This window comes from Eleutherodactylus coqui, chromosome 2 (genome assembly GCF_035609145.1).
Source record: "Eleutherodactylus coqui strain aEleCoq1 chromosome 2, aEleCoq1.hap1, whole genome shotgun sequence".
In the NCBI taxonomy this organism is placed as follows: domain Eukaryota; kingdom Metazoa; phylum Chordata; class Amphibia; order Anura; family Eleutherodactylidae; genus Eleutherodactylus; species Eleutherodactylus coqui.
The window spans coordinates 298,853,280-298,868,214 of NC_089838.1; the positions used below are offsets into that span (position 1 = coordinate 298,853,280).

A 14,935-nucleotide genomic window follows, 5' to 3' on the forward strand; every position below is an offset into this window, starting at 1 on the left:
CAGCCCTGTGGCAGGACAAAGGAGTTGTATGCAAAGAAACAGACCTGATGTTCTCTGCATACAGCTCCCAGAGGCTCATTTACATGCAGATGAAGGTAATAAGCTGCTAATGGACATTAGTGCCCATTAGCAGCTTATGCAAAACGATCATTAAAACTGTCAATTTCCTTATCTTTTGAACGAATTTTGAATGATCATTTTTGTGTGTAAATGGGCCCTAAGGGTATATTCACACAGCGGATTTCACTGCAGAGTTTTTCACATGAATTCCACCTCTGAAGATCACATCTAACATGGATGTAGGCCTGTCAGTGAGTAGAATCCTTGTACGGAATTCAAACACAGAAAAATTGCATTTCTGCATTAAGTGATGTCAAAATTCTGTTTTACCTGTTGACAGGACAGGTTCCATAAGCAGGTCTACACAAAAAAAAACAAACATGGTTTAAAGGAAAAGTCACTGGATAATTCTGGTGATTCCTACCATGTGCAAATACTCTGAAGGCATGTTATTTTGATGCCGTTGTGCTCTGCAATACAACCATACCAAGTATGCCCTCCAGTGCTGCTCAGCAGTATGCTTCCAAGTATGGGCATGGTTCTGGCTCATAACATATGTTAACAGGGGTCAGTGAATTCTTTGGCCCCCTGTCCACGGCCAAGGCAGAATATTGCTAGCGATATTCCACCATGGGGGAAGGAGGGCAGCACTGACAGGTCTCCATGAACCTGACAGATAGGCTCATCGTGAAGAATAGCGGCAATCAGCATGCCATGATTTAAATGCCCGTGAGCAGAGAATCGCTACAATTATGCACTCATGGATGCCGGCGCTGTGCTTTCCATAGCAATGCTATGGAAAGCTTTGCAGAGCGTGATCCGCAGGCTTAGGAGTTCTTGGAACCCCCATCTCATGGGTCAATAGCATGCAACAAGCTTAATGTAGGGCTTTAGATTTTAAAAAAGGCACATGAATTGGTACCACATGGTCCCTCATCAAGGCTCAACTGGAGTTTAGATGTCTGATGGAACTTTTATGAAGTGCCATATCGTGGAAATAAAGCCTTTAAAGGTCTACAGACCGAAGACACAGCAGGTGGGCAAACAGATCAAGTACATTGGAGGACATAAGAGTTTTCCTAAAGAAAGGCAAAGTATAAACCTTAAGATTTGTCAAAGTTTATTGAATCTGCAGTAAAACCAGCATTAAAACATTTCCTGCCCTGAGGCAGTTTCATTCAAGACATAGTTCAAATACATAGTCTTTACAGAAGTCCAAAGACCTACACATTAAGGCCTCGCTGTCCACGGGCGATATCTCACTGTTACCCACTGATAATCCGCACACGGGTTACACAATGAATGCTTTCCATAGGATAACTATGGAAAGCACAGCCCGATGTACATGAGCGGAAAACCGCAGCGATTTCCCGCTTGGATATAAAAGTCGCAGCATGCCGCGATGAACCCATCATGATAGGTTCATCGCAGAAAATAGCAGTGACAGTGTTCTCCCGCAGCAGCTCACTGCAACGCCCGTGGACAGCCAGCCTAAGTGTTAAATCTTCCATGTATTACAGTCAGAAAGTGTGTACAAGTCTAGAAAATAGGTGATAAATAGAGATAAGCGAGCATACTCTCTAAGGGCAATTGCTTGAGCGAGCATTGTCCTTAGCGAGTACCTGCCTGCTCGAGAGAAAAGGTTCGGCTGCCGGCGCGGGGGAGTGGTGAGTTGTGGCAGTGAGCGGGGGGGGGGGAGAGACATCTCCCCTCCGTTCCTCTCCGCTCTACCCTGCAGCTCCCTGCCCGCCGCTGGCACCCGAACCTTTTCTCTCAAGCGGGCAGGTACTCGCTAAGGGCAATGCTCGCTCGAGCAATTGCCCTTAGCAAGTTTGCTCGCTCATCACTAGTGATAAACATTTCACACCAGTGGTCTTTGTGGTTTATGTGTAGCAGGATGAATACATCGCATATGGTGGTGGTCAAGGACTTGGACGACACCAGATGAAAAGTCCGACCACCAGTACTGTGGAGAAGTTCCATATATAAAAACTTTTGGACACCCTTGTCGTTTAGTGGAACGGTGAAGAATGAAGTCTTATTACAACATCATGTCAGGGGCTCGTTGGATTCCTGATGTCATCAGCCCCCCCACCCTCCGAGGAGCACATCGTTAGCGCAACACTGCATGGCAAAATCAGTAGTTGTCTGGCTTCTATTCTACAACCACATCGTGAGTGTCAAAAGTCCCAGAAGCCCTCTTGCTCAACAAATGGGAGGCTGTACAGCTTTGTTCCAGCGAAGGAGCACTTTTACAGTTTTAGGCTTCCAATCGACCCATTCACCAGTAGCCATTATGTGTATAGGTTTGGATTCGGGTCTCCTTGTTCACAATGTAGTTCTGCCCTCCATTATTATCCCAGTATTCTGTGCCCTGGCACCAGAAGCAGATACAGAACTCAGCCTGTTGGGTGCCTGAAGGTAGTGGAAATCTGAAAGAGAAAGTATCAGTCTTCCCGCCACCATAAGGATCATGTAGATAAGAGCATGGAAGGTCATAGTGACTTTTCCAGTTGTCATAGCTGACCCGGAGTGTTACTCGTTTCTCATAGCCAATATTGTTCACACACACCGTACCAGCCACCACCGCTCCCTGGACGGCACATTGCTCCAAACAGACATGCTTCCGTGCGAGCCTAGCTCGGAAGCCAGAATAGTCTTGAGTCGGAGGCTGAAAGTCCAAAGTGTACATAGGGTTGGAAAGTGGCCGCAGAACTCTTAACGAAGCCAAGGCGAGCACCAGGGGATCTTCATCGAAGAGTTGACGAGAGAAGTGACGGACTGAGGTGAGGGCCAGTCCAACAGCATCTGCAAACACTACACCCTTCTTACGTGGGTGTGTAGGGCGAGGAGTTGGTGCTAGACATGGCCGGAGTGACTTGGCTGAAGGGAAACACAATTGGTGTGGAGGAGGAGGGCTGAGACATAAGCACATTGAGAAGTCACCAGGCATTGTGTAGGTAGGAGTGAGAAACCCTAGAAGAGAGACAGACATGTTAATGATCCAGGGAAAGCAGAGACCTCAGATGTTACCACAATGCTATTGAAGGAATGTTCGTTCTAGAAGACCTATAAGACATCCTACTGAAGGGACGTTCTCTTCCAATCACATTATCTACAAGTACATCATCCCTATAACATGAACAGCATTGGTCTTCCATCAGCAAGTAGCCATGATGAACATTTGGCAATTTTGCCATGTTACTGATGTCATTGTGACCAATGGGCATCCGACCACATCAGAGCCAGAAGATGCTCCATCTCATCTGTGTAGGTGTTGACCGGCAAGTCTCGTCTACAGCAGGGCAATCGCAGTACAAGTGAGCCGTACCGTGACATGAAATAAGAGTTGCCGCCCGTCTGCCCTACTCTGGACTCTATAGAGCGAGGGAAGAGTACGGCCATGAGAACATGAATAGCAGTGGTGGGCAGAGCCGTTAGAGAAGACTGCAGGTTTACTACTGAAAAAAAAAACAGTTTTCAGTACAAGCTACACCAGAAAGTTTGTTTTTAGACACCAAAAATCGTGTGACAAAGGGGTAAAACTTTATGAAAAGGGTGCATGTCAGAAGTCACACCAAAAGTCTTACAGAAACTAAGCCAACATGAGAATAGACCGTCTAAAGAGTCGCCGGATCTGTCATCTAGAGAGCAGCTGGGATTAATCTGGAACGTTTAAGATTAGCTAGTCTTAAGGCTCCTTTCACAAAGAGCAAAGAACTCCTCCAAGTTCATGAGTCAGTCGCTTTAAAAATGCCACCGGTTTAGGAGCAGACCAAAAAAACAAAACAAAAAAAAAAAAAACACATTTAAAGGGTTTTTATTTTAAAAGCCGAGCATAAAAACCTGTAAAAATACATGCATTGTAAGCATACATTACGTTTTTAAGTTAGTGCAGTATAAGTTTGGATCCATTCTTATAAGGAGAGAAAAAAAATTAAAAGTTTACCATAAACTTTTCCAATGAAGTTTATCGGGTTGCATGGATGAGCGTGTCGGGTGTGGACGGCCCCTTACACAGATTGGCTCATTCAGGGGATTGTCTCAGTGAATGGGAACTACTGAATGAACGCTTTCAACACAACTTGCAAATGACTAAACGATTTTTTTAAAGTCCACATGTTAAAAAAAAAATGTCATCTTTACACTGAATGAAAACTGTTTAAATTCACAAAATCCAAAATTTTGAGTGAGTCATTTCATGTAAAAGGGCATCAAGTTTGCCCAGTAAAGGGGTATTCTGAGCATTTAACCCCTTGCAGTACCAATAACGCATTCCCAAGGGTCAAAGCCAGAAATAGCGCTGAATTGGAGACCCCAACCACTGATGACCCATCCTAAGGATAGATCAGTACTGCAAGGGGTTAAACACTCAGAATACTGATTGACCAGTATTTAGTAGATCTGCCCCGATGTGATCAGTAGTTGGTACAAGGAGGGAGACAAGTTCTTGGCTTTTATAAAGAAGTTGTAACTGACTTACTAACACATGGACAAGACCAAGCAAAGGAATCTGGAGCCATAGAACACGATGAGACGAGCTACTCACCTAGTGTTAGAGATGTGACGGTATGTGATCACAGTGCAGGTGGGTGTACACCGGTGGTCGGTTGGTACAGAGGGGTGCACAGTACTGCTCACTTCGTCTATATAACACAAGTCATAGGCTTCTGACGCATCAAGCAGCAACACCCTCCCTCTTGTCCCAGCGGCGCCCCGCGCCTACTAAGCAGCCTCGGCTACCAACACCGGCTAAAGTCTCTGTGTTGTATCATGTGACCTAGAGGGTTGTAACCAATCATAGCTAACGTGTTGTTTCAGCAACCAATAAGAAGCTTGACGGGAGGTCTAGGGGCGGAGCTAATGAAGCACCTGGGAAGCCCTGAGGGGGCACGCAGCAGTCCTGCGTCATCCGTGTGAGCTGCACGTGGCGGCCGGGTGCCTGCAGTGCTGTAATGTTAGAGAGTAATGTTAGAGAGCGGGAAGGGGGACTAGAAGTCCCAGCATGCCCGCATGTGGTGAAGGTTCTGGTGCAGCACAGAATAAAACATGGCGGGAAACTTCACAGTCAGGGAGATTCCAGATGGGAACTGTTTCTGCACATACAAGCACTTCTCACACCCCTATATATATGGGCTATAATGGTTGCTGAGCAACTCATTAACCCCTTAAGGACCTTAGAAATGTACGGCTATCCATTAAATAAATTTTTGTAAACGTACAGGTGCGCTTAAAATGGCGCGTATTTGTATGTTTTTATCACATAGGGTATACGTTGAACGTACATGAGAATCCTGATGCGCCCCAACTTGCACCAGCGCCCCCAGTTTACGAAGAATCACGGACAGATGGAAAAATGTCCTTTTTTAAACAAACCGGTCAGGAATTGACAGGCATTAGCGGTCATGCTGCGATACGTGATCAGATGTGGGGGGAAGGGAGGCTGAAAAGTAGGCTCAGTTACTAACGCCAATGTGGGGGAGAGGGGGAATACATCCTAAGGGGGGTCTCGCACGAGCGGATTTGAATTGCGGATTCCGCGCTCACCGTCCACATGGATGATCTGCAGTAAAATGCGGACATTGAAAGGAATGCATTTTTGAATTTTCCTTCACACTCGCGGGTACGAATTGCGCAAGCAGAAGAAAAATCATAGCATGCTCTCTTTTAGCGTGGACGGCCGCAATAGATGTCCATGTATGCGACCGATACGCAGCCCATACGTAATTAACACTGCGTATGAGCGGCAGAAACGCTCGCAATAGGAGAATAGATAGTAACGCCGGCTGGAGGGGAGTGAGATCTTCAACACGGACGATATGCGGAAAACCGCGCGCATCTGCGATCGTTCTCAAATATTTTCCGCGAAGGATTGCCGGTCTTCCGCCGTGGAAATCCGCATGCGGAATCTGACCGGTCGTGTGAGCCGGCCTAAAACTCACTCTGGTAGAATTTTCTGTATTCCACACTGCAAGTTGGGGTAAATTCCGCACCAACAGCCTCACAATTTACATTTTGGCGCGGAATGAAAATGGCTTAAGTCAACCTACAATTCCGCATCAAAATCCGTAGCTAGCCCTGCGGCAAATTCCACTGCGCCCCCGCAGAAACATTCACGGGAAGGAGCTGTAAGGAATAGCTGCTGTGTTCCGACTGTGGAATGCAGGCCAACATTCCGCAGCAACATACACTGAGGCGTGAGGGAACGCGGTCTTAATAAACGCCGGAACAGCAGTAAATCGTCAGCGATGGATGACACTGCAGATCTTCGGCCCCGCAGCTCGCTCTATTTGTTGCGGAGCATTGCAGATTTACTCCGCTATGTGATCATACCGAAATGGTCCATTCACATGGGGTGGTCTTGCTGCGGTAAAAATGCGGACGTCACTCACTCGCTCAAACGATAATCGCCTCGTCTTAAAGGACCTTTAGGAAAATGTCTATGTAATGGCGTGGCAGCCATGCCCGATAGATAATGGATGGCACAAGTGAGACTTCTCCTGGCATCATGCGTCATAGCTTTGGCTGGCCAGGACCTGAGGAGGCAGGTGAGGGAGGGAGGCTGTGATTGTGCCCGTGAGCAGTGTCAGTGATGTGCTGTTCCTGCTGCTGTCCACCAGACCGGACTCACCATGGCCGGTTACATTCATCTTCCGCGGCTAACTTCCCACGGGCGAGCGTGATATCGGGCCGTGAAACTCTTTCACCGTCTTGCAACGCACAAATCTCACACGATTTCCTCGCCCACATGGAAGCGGCCTATGACCTCGGGCACATTAGTGTGTTTTAAGGCTGTGTGCTATGTAATTCCATATGTAGCGCACAGTCAATTATAGCCTAGGCAGCTATATACAGGACATTTCTCGTGCGGACCGATGGTCTTAGGCCAGTTTCACACTAGCTTACTACAGGTGCATTTATGAACCTGTAACACCAATCAGCATCCTGGTCTGAACGTAGGTCTGCTGACCCGATCTAGGAACATACCGGGTTTCCCCAAAAAGAAGACCCTGTCATATAATCATTTTTGCCCCATACTTACATAGTAGGCTTAGTCCGGATCCTTCCGCTGCTCTTCAGAATTCCAGCATGCTTTCAGCAGTCCTCGGCCGCCCACATAACATCACTTCCTGGTTACGGGATTCATAAATCCCGCCTCCAGGAAGCGATCGCTCTGATCGGTTCATCGAGAGCTGCATTGATTGGCTGAGCAGCGCTCTTGAACCAATGCAATGGCTGTGATTGGTTCACTGAGCACTGAATTGATTGGCTGAGCAGCGGTCAAACAACCAATCACAGCCATCACGTTGTGGAGGCAGGATTTATGAATTGGCCGATCAATGATCAGCTAATTCATAAATCCTGCCTCCACAACGCGATGGCTGTGATTGGTTCTTCAACCTCTGCTCAGCCAATTAATGCAGCACTTGATGAACCAATCACAGCCATCACATTGCTTCATTGAGCGCTTCAGAATCAATCAGAGCTATCGCTTCCTGGAGGCGGGATTTATGATTCCCGCAACTAGGAAATGATGTTGTATGAGCGCTGAGGACTGCGGGACTCCGGAGAGCAGCGGGAGGGACCTGGACTGAGGCTGCTTTTTTATGTAATTTAATGCAGCTAGGGCTTATTTTCGGGGTAGCGCTCATATTTCAAGCCTCCCTAAAAATTCCCCCAAATCAGGGTGAGGATTATGGAAGATGGGCTGGTGGAATTGAAGGGGGTTGTCCAGAATTTGAAAAACATGGGTGCTTTCTTCCCAAAACAGTGCCACGCCTGTCCACAGCTCGAATCCGGTATTGCAGCTCAGCTTCATTGAGGTGAATAGGGCTGAGCTGCAATACTTAATGCAACCTGAGGACAAGTGTGGCACTGTTTTTGGAGGACAGCAGCCAAGTGGAGAAGCTTTGGCCTCCTCTCGGCGTACACTTTTGCATAAGACTGTGTTTTCAGCAGGTAAAGCAGAGCTGGACGGGGAACTTAGTTGAATTTGACCCCCATTCCCAGCACCACTAGGCAGAAGCCTCAATGAAGGATCGGACCGGTGTTGTCACTTATGGAAGGAAAGAAGATACGGCTGAACGGCGTGAGATGTCACACAAGGACTGCGGCTAATCTACAGTATTGGGGTCTTTGTGGCGGAACGGGTGGCCAAGCACTAAATTGTAGTTGTAGCACGGCCGCGAGCAGACCCCCACCCTAGCCATAGTATCCTGGTACGGCACGCTTCTAGAGGGCTTATTCCACTTCTATCCATTTAGCTAAGAGCTTGGTACAATGGTGATTAATAGGGATCAGCAGCTATTAGGAGAGCGGGCTGCATAGGATAAGCTGTGCCGCAGCGGCGGTCATTCATGTGCAAAGTACTGTGTTATTAGCGGCCACAGCACACAGACCGCGACCCCCCTCCCTATGTCGCTTATACGTAGTAGGGGCCAGCGCTAATGGTCGTAGCTAACAAGCTTTACAGGCAGCGGGCCTCATTCACACGTGGCTGATTGTGACGTGGATCTGCAGCAGACTTTACCCCTATAGATGGAAGGCTACAGGCACACTTGGCGTCTTTCACAACTTTTTTGAACCACAGCAAAAAAAAAAAAGGATCTTAAAGCCACACGGGGTTTTCAAAAGCCACGGATATGCTTGTCTGTATCTGCTGGCAGCTTGCATGTATCTTCCTTGTAAGGCTACCTCCACACGGGTGAGCGTGATATCGAGCTGAGAAAGTCGGCCCAATATCGCGCTCGCCAATGTTTGTTTTCATAGCGATGCAAAGTGTTTTTTGGGCAAAAACGCCTCCCATCACTTCAGTAAAGTAACGATTCTCTGGCGCCACTTTCAGCCGTGTCGGAGGATCAGCAAGTGCTTGCCATTATTTTCAATAGGAAAACTTGCATCTCACTTGCGTGGACACCACGGGGCATGTGATGTGTTTTACTGTCCCATTGAAAACAATGGGCGATGCGTTCCGAGGAACACGAAAAGATGGGACCTGCAGCTCGTGTATCAAAAGAATGGGGTTCATATCTGTGCGACTCGCAACGCACAAATCTCGTACAGGTTTTTCAGCCGTGTGAAATCGGCCTCGGTGGATTCAGACGGGCGAATGTGATTTTAGTGTTTTTAGACCTTTAAGGGCTTATTCACTACATATTCTCGCGTGAGTTTTGTGCGCTATGTTTTTGAATGGACTTACATGAGCAAAGAAAAAAAAATTGCATATGTTTTATTTTTGGTGGTTCCCACAGAACACCTCGCCTATTGTTCTCAATGGGATCTTAACCCTTTGCAATCCAATTTTGGATTCAGCGTTTCCTAGGGGAATTTCTCTTTCTGCCATTATACAATGGCGCCATCTGCTGGCTGGAGCTAGTACTGCAGTATGGGACATGCTGGAGAGGCCCCCGACAACAGAACGGCCAGTAATCTACAGTAAGAATACCCTGCCGGATGTCTTCCGACATCGGAGCTGTACAGCCTTCAATCAGAATGTCTTTAGACGTCAGACAGTGGATTGGAAAGGGTTAAAAGACATTGCGTGGCACTCACACACTGTGCAATGTGATGTTTCCCATTGCAGTCCTTTGAGGACTGCAATTTCACAGAATTAATGCAAGGCTTTTTGATTTAATAAATGTAGCCTGAGGCCACTCTCACACACAGTGTCAGCAAAAGGCTGCATTCCCACGAACGTATATCAGCTGGGTTTTCACGCCGAGTCGATATACGTCGTCCTCATCTGCAGGGGGGGAGGATGGAAGAGCCAGGAGCAGGAACTGAGCTCCCGCCCCCTCTCTGCCTTCTCTCCGCCCCTCTGCACTATTTGCAATGAAAGGAGGTGGGACTGGGCGGGGCTAAGTTCCCCGAATTAGCCCCACCCCCGTCCCGCCTCTCCCCATTGCAAATAGTGCAGAGGGGCGGAGAGGAGGCAGAGAGGGGGCGGGAGCTCAGTTCCTGCTCCTAGCTCTTCCATCCTCCCCCCCTGCACATGAGGACAATGTATATCGGCTCGGCGTGAAAACCGAGCCGATATACGTTCGTGGGAATGCAGCCAAAAGCTGCGATTTTGATCGCTGTGTTTTGCCATGATTTGACTGCTGTTTTCAGAGCCTTGTGTGGTGTGGAGTGTTAAGGCAGCAGAAATGCAGTCCTAAGCTCTTGCTCATGACCTGAAGGTTGTGGGTTCAATACCCATGTGGGTCAGGTAGCCAGCTCAAGGTTGATTCATCCTTCTGAGGCTGGTAAAATGAGTACCCAGCTTGCTGAGAGGAAATAAATAAATTACCTGAAAGGGCTGCAAAATAAAGACACAATGGTTATTGCTCCAAAAAAAATTTGTGTGCTTTTTTTTACAGTGCAAGATGATCGCTCAAACGTTGAGTGATCACCTTGCACTCCGAGCGGGGGATGCAGAAGACGAGCGGGGCTGCTTGTCTTCTGCATCTAGCTGTTCTCTGCTCTGAGCGCCCGGCTGTTATACAGCCGACTGCTCCGAGCGGGGGATAAAGAACAGAGCTAGACGGCTGTGTTCTTCATACCCCGCCTGTGTTCAGGGAGCGGGATACAGCTGAAATAATAGTATCAGCTGTATTCCGCTGTGAACTCCTAATAAGCCTGATGGTTCTCTTTTAGCACGCTGAAATACAATGATCAGCGACTCGTTAACGAAAACTGCACAATGTCAGTGCAGTTAGACACAACGATTTATGCTCAAAAGATGGGTTTCAGCGAAAATAGTTGTGTCTAAAAGGGCCTTAAGTTGGCGCTATACAAATACTAAGATTTATTTTATTTTACATCGAGAAGAATGAATGTCCAGAGAAGAAGCCATGAGCGCCACTGTGATCCCTCTGTCATGCCGACAGTAAAGCATCCGACCTGCTGCAAGAATATGCTACACAGCCGTGGATACCTGCTGTGGTTTTAAAGGCTGACTATGCCCAGACAACGCCAGGTCGGACTCGGCCCTACGCCCATACCCTGCTGTTAGTTCTCATAAGTGAGGCCCATTCTAGGTGAATCCATAGAACACAGGGAGCGATAGTGGGAAACAGGAAGGTACCAAGAGATATGGCTGTAGGATTCTGCATGAGGGCAGGAGATCTGGCGCCATCGGGGCACTCCATGCTGTGCCTGCATGTATATACAGCATGTCCTTTACTCCGCAGCAGCTGTGTCAATACAAGCCGGCCATTGTCACTCATTAATGCAGGAAGTAATGGCAGGGGTGGGAAATGAGGGGCTTTATCTACAGGGCAGGGAATGACATGGTGACAAGATCACTAACTAAACATCTACGGCTGGGGACCAGTCATGTATAACTCCGTGCCAGGAGACTGGAATCTTGGCCAGGAAGGAGAAGGGACACAAAGGTCACTTGAGAGGAGAAGAGGCAACATGTAGGGTAACGTAGGCTTCTAGTTGTGGCCATGGCAGCGTCCTGCATGCAACAGCGGAAGAGGACAAGATGGAAGCGATCACAGGACTCGTGAAGACCTCATGGAGAAGACGGAAGAGCGAAGCACAAGACAGAACATTCTGCGGAAACCCTACTCACCAGGAGTGACTTCAGGGTGAGGACACATTGAGCAGCCATTCACCAACGCATCTGGGCGTAGTTTGCAACAGCTGTTACATGCGTCCTCACCCTCCGGCAGGTCTCACACGGACGAGATTTGGGGGAAAATCGCGGCATGCTCTATCTTTGTGCGTTCCCCAGAACGATCGCTCATTGTCTTCAGTGGGGCAGGAAAACACATCGCGCAGCATGCAATGTGCACACGAGTGCGACGCAAGACAATGGAAACACTTGCGGATCCTCCCACACGACTGAAAGCCGCACCGGAGGATCGCAGCCTCACTGACGTGAATAGAGGAGTTTTTGATAGAAAAACGCTTCGCATCCACCGGGACATCACACACTGGTGAGCCGGGTTTCACAACGGACAGATATGAATCAGTTTGTGCATCTGTATGCGCTGCATGTCCGTTTTCTTATGTTCATGTTTCATCCATGTGTGATACATTTTTCTCTGATGCGAAAACAAACCCGCAGAAGGACGGCTCATTTTTTTCTACTGTTACTTAGTAACAATCTGTAAAAAAAAAACGGAACGCTCGCGGTTGTCATCCATGTATGCTCTGTCTTTTTGCGCACTCCTTGACTTGAATAAGTGACTGAGAAATCGGAGCAGAATAGCAGAATAGGACCGGCTGCAACTCTTGTCTTACACGGATCATTGGTTTATTTGTGCATTGAAGATTTTCTGTTGAATCAGTGATCTTTTGAACAATTCACGCGCAGCCGGCTTATCTTCCGGCGATAACGGTCTGTCCTCGCTGAGTGTAGAATATCGTTCGGCGATACATTTCACCCAACAAACGATCATTTAAGTTGGCATTATCCATATCCATCAACTTGAACCTGATGTGGCCGGCCCTCTAAGGCCCCCTTCACACGAGGGTATACGCATTTGCACTGAACCTGTTTTGGGCACTGAATGATGCTTTTTTGCGTGCACATCGGCGTATTTTGCAGTAGTTTTTGTGCCCCCAACGCATGTTCATTATAACAAACAAAGATGCACCGAGTTAATTGGCTAATTAGTCTAATGAGTTCCAGATGTCTTCTTTTTCCTGCACTATGACGCAGTGTTTGACACATCCCCATTGACCGCTATCGGGACTTTGTGTGCGCAAATTAGCAGAATAGAGCATGCTGCATTTTTTTCTGTGCGACCGAAATGAGAAGAAAAAAATCCAGTGAAATGAATGGGTTGCATGCTCCGCACGCAGCGCGCACAAATATGTCCGTGTGACGGGGCCTAAGGGCCCATTTGAGTTTGCACGGTAAATATTAGGACTGGAGCCCCATTGTCCTCTCCTACAAGGCTAAGGGCGGGTATATATGTGCAAATAGACTGAAAGTCACTACACTGGTTTTCATTGTGGACCCCTTGCAGAACAATTCCATCTTTACCCTGCAGTAATCAGAGTGTCAGTGGGGGGCAGTAGAGCGCACACATGACCTCTGGCTATAATCCTCACAAGTTGTATACAAGTCTTCCCAAAACTGGAACACAATGGGCACTTAGGGATCGAGTACATAACAAAGCGGCGCCCAGCGGAGCTCCTATTGTCCCCTCCTTAAAGGCCTCCTGTGCAGTTCTATTAAAGTGACCCTCCGGTCCCAGATAAAGCAAGATGGCCATCAGTACCGAGCAGTGCTAGCCCAGCAGGTGGAGTAGATTAAGGTGCATGCATATGGGTATATTTGTGCTGCGTATTATGCAAGCAAAATTTGCACCCGTAATTCGCCGTGATTAGAATCCATCGCTTTCAGTGAGTTCATACACACAAGAGCTTTAATTTACGCAATGTGCGATTGGGTGAAAAAAAACGCACCATGTCCTATCTGGTGCGCATTCGCACAGCGCAAGAGCCCATTGAAATCAATGGACTGGCATAAATACGTGTGGTATACGCAGTCCTCACCGAGGTGTGAATGGAAGAATGAAAGGCCATTGACTTTGCACAAAAGGAGCTCCCCATTCTTCCTGGAGGCCCCGGGGCCCGTCACAGGAGCGCGTACAATACTGGTCTGAGAAGTTCTTTAAGCTGTGATTCTGGGGCAGCACGATGCATTGTTGCACTATGTACACTTGCTCAACCAGTCTCATCCTCAGGGGTGCAGCGAGGGGTACAGGCCTCTCGTTCTCGAGATCAGCGAGTGTCTCAGCAGTGAGACCCCCACCCATCAGCAAGTTGTCCTCTATCCTTTATAGAGGTGATAAGTTGTAATTGTGGCCCGAGCAGATTAAGGGGGTGTTAACGCCTCTATTTAGCAGCGTGCGGATCATGTGCTTCGTGTAGAGATCCAGCTGATGTAGTAGGGTCATATAACCTCAGGTATAAATGGAAGACGGACAGTGGCAGTTGTCACAGAGCGCGGCTGATGCAAGGCCTCGCTGCCGGTTACACGTCTGAACTCAACGACACTCAAGTATCACATTCCTCAAGACCTCAGTATCCCTCCCGCTGCCCCATGACAGGCGGGGAGCCACAAGGTACGACTCAGGCCACGTTACTAGCACATCTTTAAGGTGCGTTTACACAGAACAAAAAACTTTCTGTTTAAACTGACCATCCAAGCAAACTGCGCCATAATTTGCTCGGGCGAATGATTTTGCGCTCCGTGTAAAAGTACCCTGACACTCCGAGCACAGTAATTTACATTAAGGATTAAGCCCGACACCCCCCTTACATTCTGGTCTCCGTTATTGCAGACCTCCTCTCCCGGTGACATCCAGCTGTCCTCCTCAGAACCCCCCGGGGGACCTGGCATCGTATAGCAGTGGTAACCCAACCCGATCTCAGAGGAGCGCAGCCTGCTGACAATGCTGAAGGTTATTACAATTAAAACAATGTGCTGACTAGCCGGTCTGCTGTCCCCCAGTGGACCCGGATCTGAAGTGTTAAAGATGAACTTGTCTTACGTCTGGGTTGTTGTACGCTCATCGCTGCAGTCTGGGGGCAAACTGCATATACAGACATATATAAGACACTTTGCGCACATTTATAGACCTCTGGTAAAAAAGTAGCTCATCTTTGCACAAAAGGGTATTTGCACAAAATTTGTGACTTTTCTTTATTCTGTGCCAGCTCCGTCAAAAAGTTGGTAGGGCTTTTGGGAGAGGGTGTTGCCATCCCAAACCACACAATGTATAACTTGCATAAATTATACAAAAATGTATGCCAGGACCAAGCTGGTGTAGGGATACAGTTGCCAGGGATGTGCGTAATGCATTGGAGGCCTGCGACTCTTCATGTATTAAACGCACTGTGTGACGAGGAAGTTATACTAAAAGCCCAA

At 47.9% G+C, this 14,935-nt stretch overlaps 1 protein-coding gene across 1 annotated transcript; it reads right to left on the reverse strand.

Annotated features, from left to right (window-relative positions):
* Nucleotides 1-1,195: 1,195 nt before the first annotated feature.
* LOC136610846 (protein phosphatase 1 regulatory subunit 3C-like) lies at nucleotides 1,196-4,770 on the reverse strand. The gene is made up of 2 exons (XM_066590042.1): nucleotides 4,610-4,770; nucleotides 1,196-3,036 (listed from the first exon to the last, which is right to left on the reverse strand). The coding sequence occupies exon 2, from the start codon at nucleotides 3,011-3,013 to the stop codon at nucleotides 2,342-2,344; it is 672 nt and encodes a 223-aa protein (XP_066446139.1). The 5' UTR covers nucleotides 3,014-3,036; nucleotides 4,610-4,770; the 3' UTR covers nucleotides 1,196-2,341.
* Nucleotides 4,771-14,935: the final 10,165 nt, after the last annotated feature.

What these genes read in the sequence shown, in the direction of transcription:
- LOC136610846 (XM_066590042.1), bottom strand. Translation starts at nt 3,013, where the DNA reads ATGCCTGGTGACTTCTCAATGTGCTTATGTCTCAGCCCTCCTCCTCCA.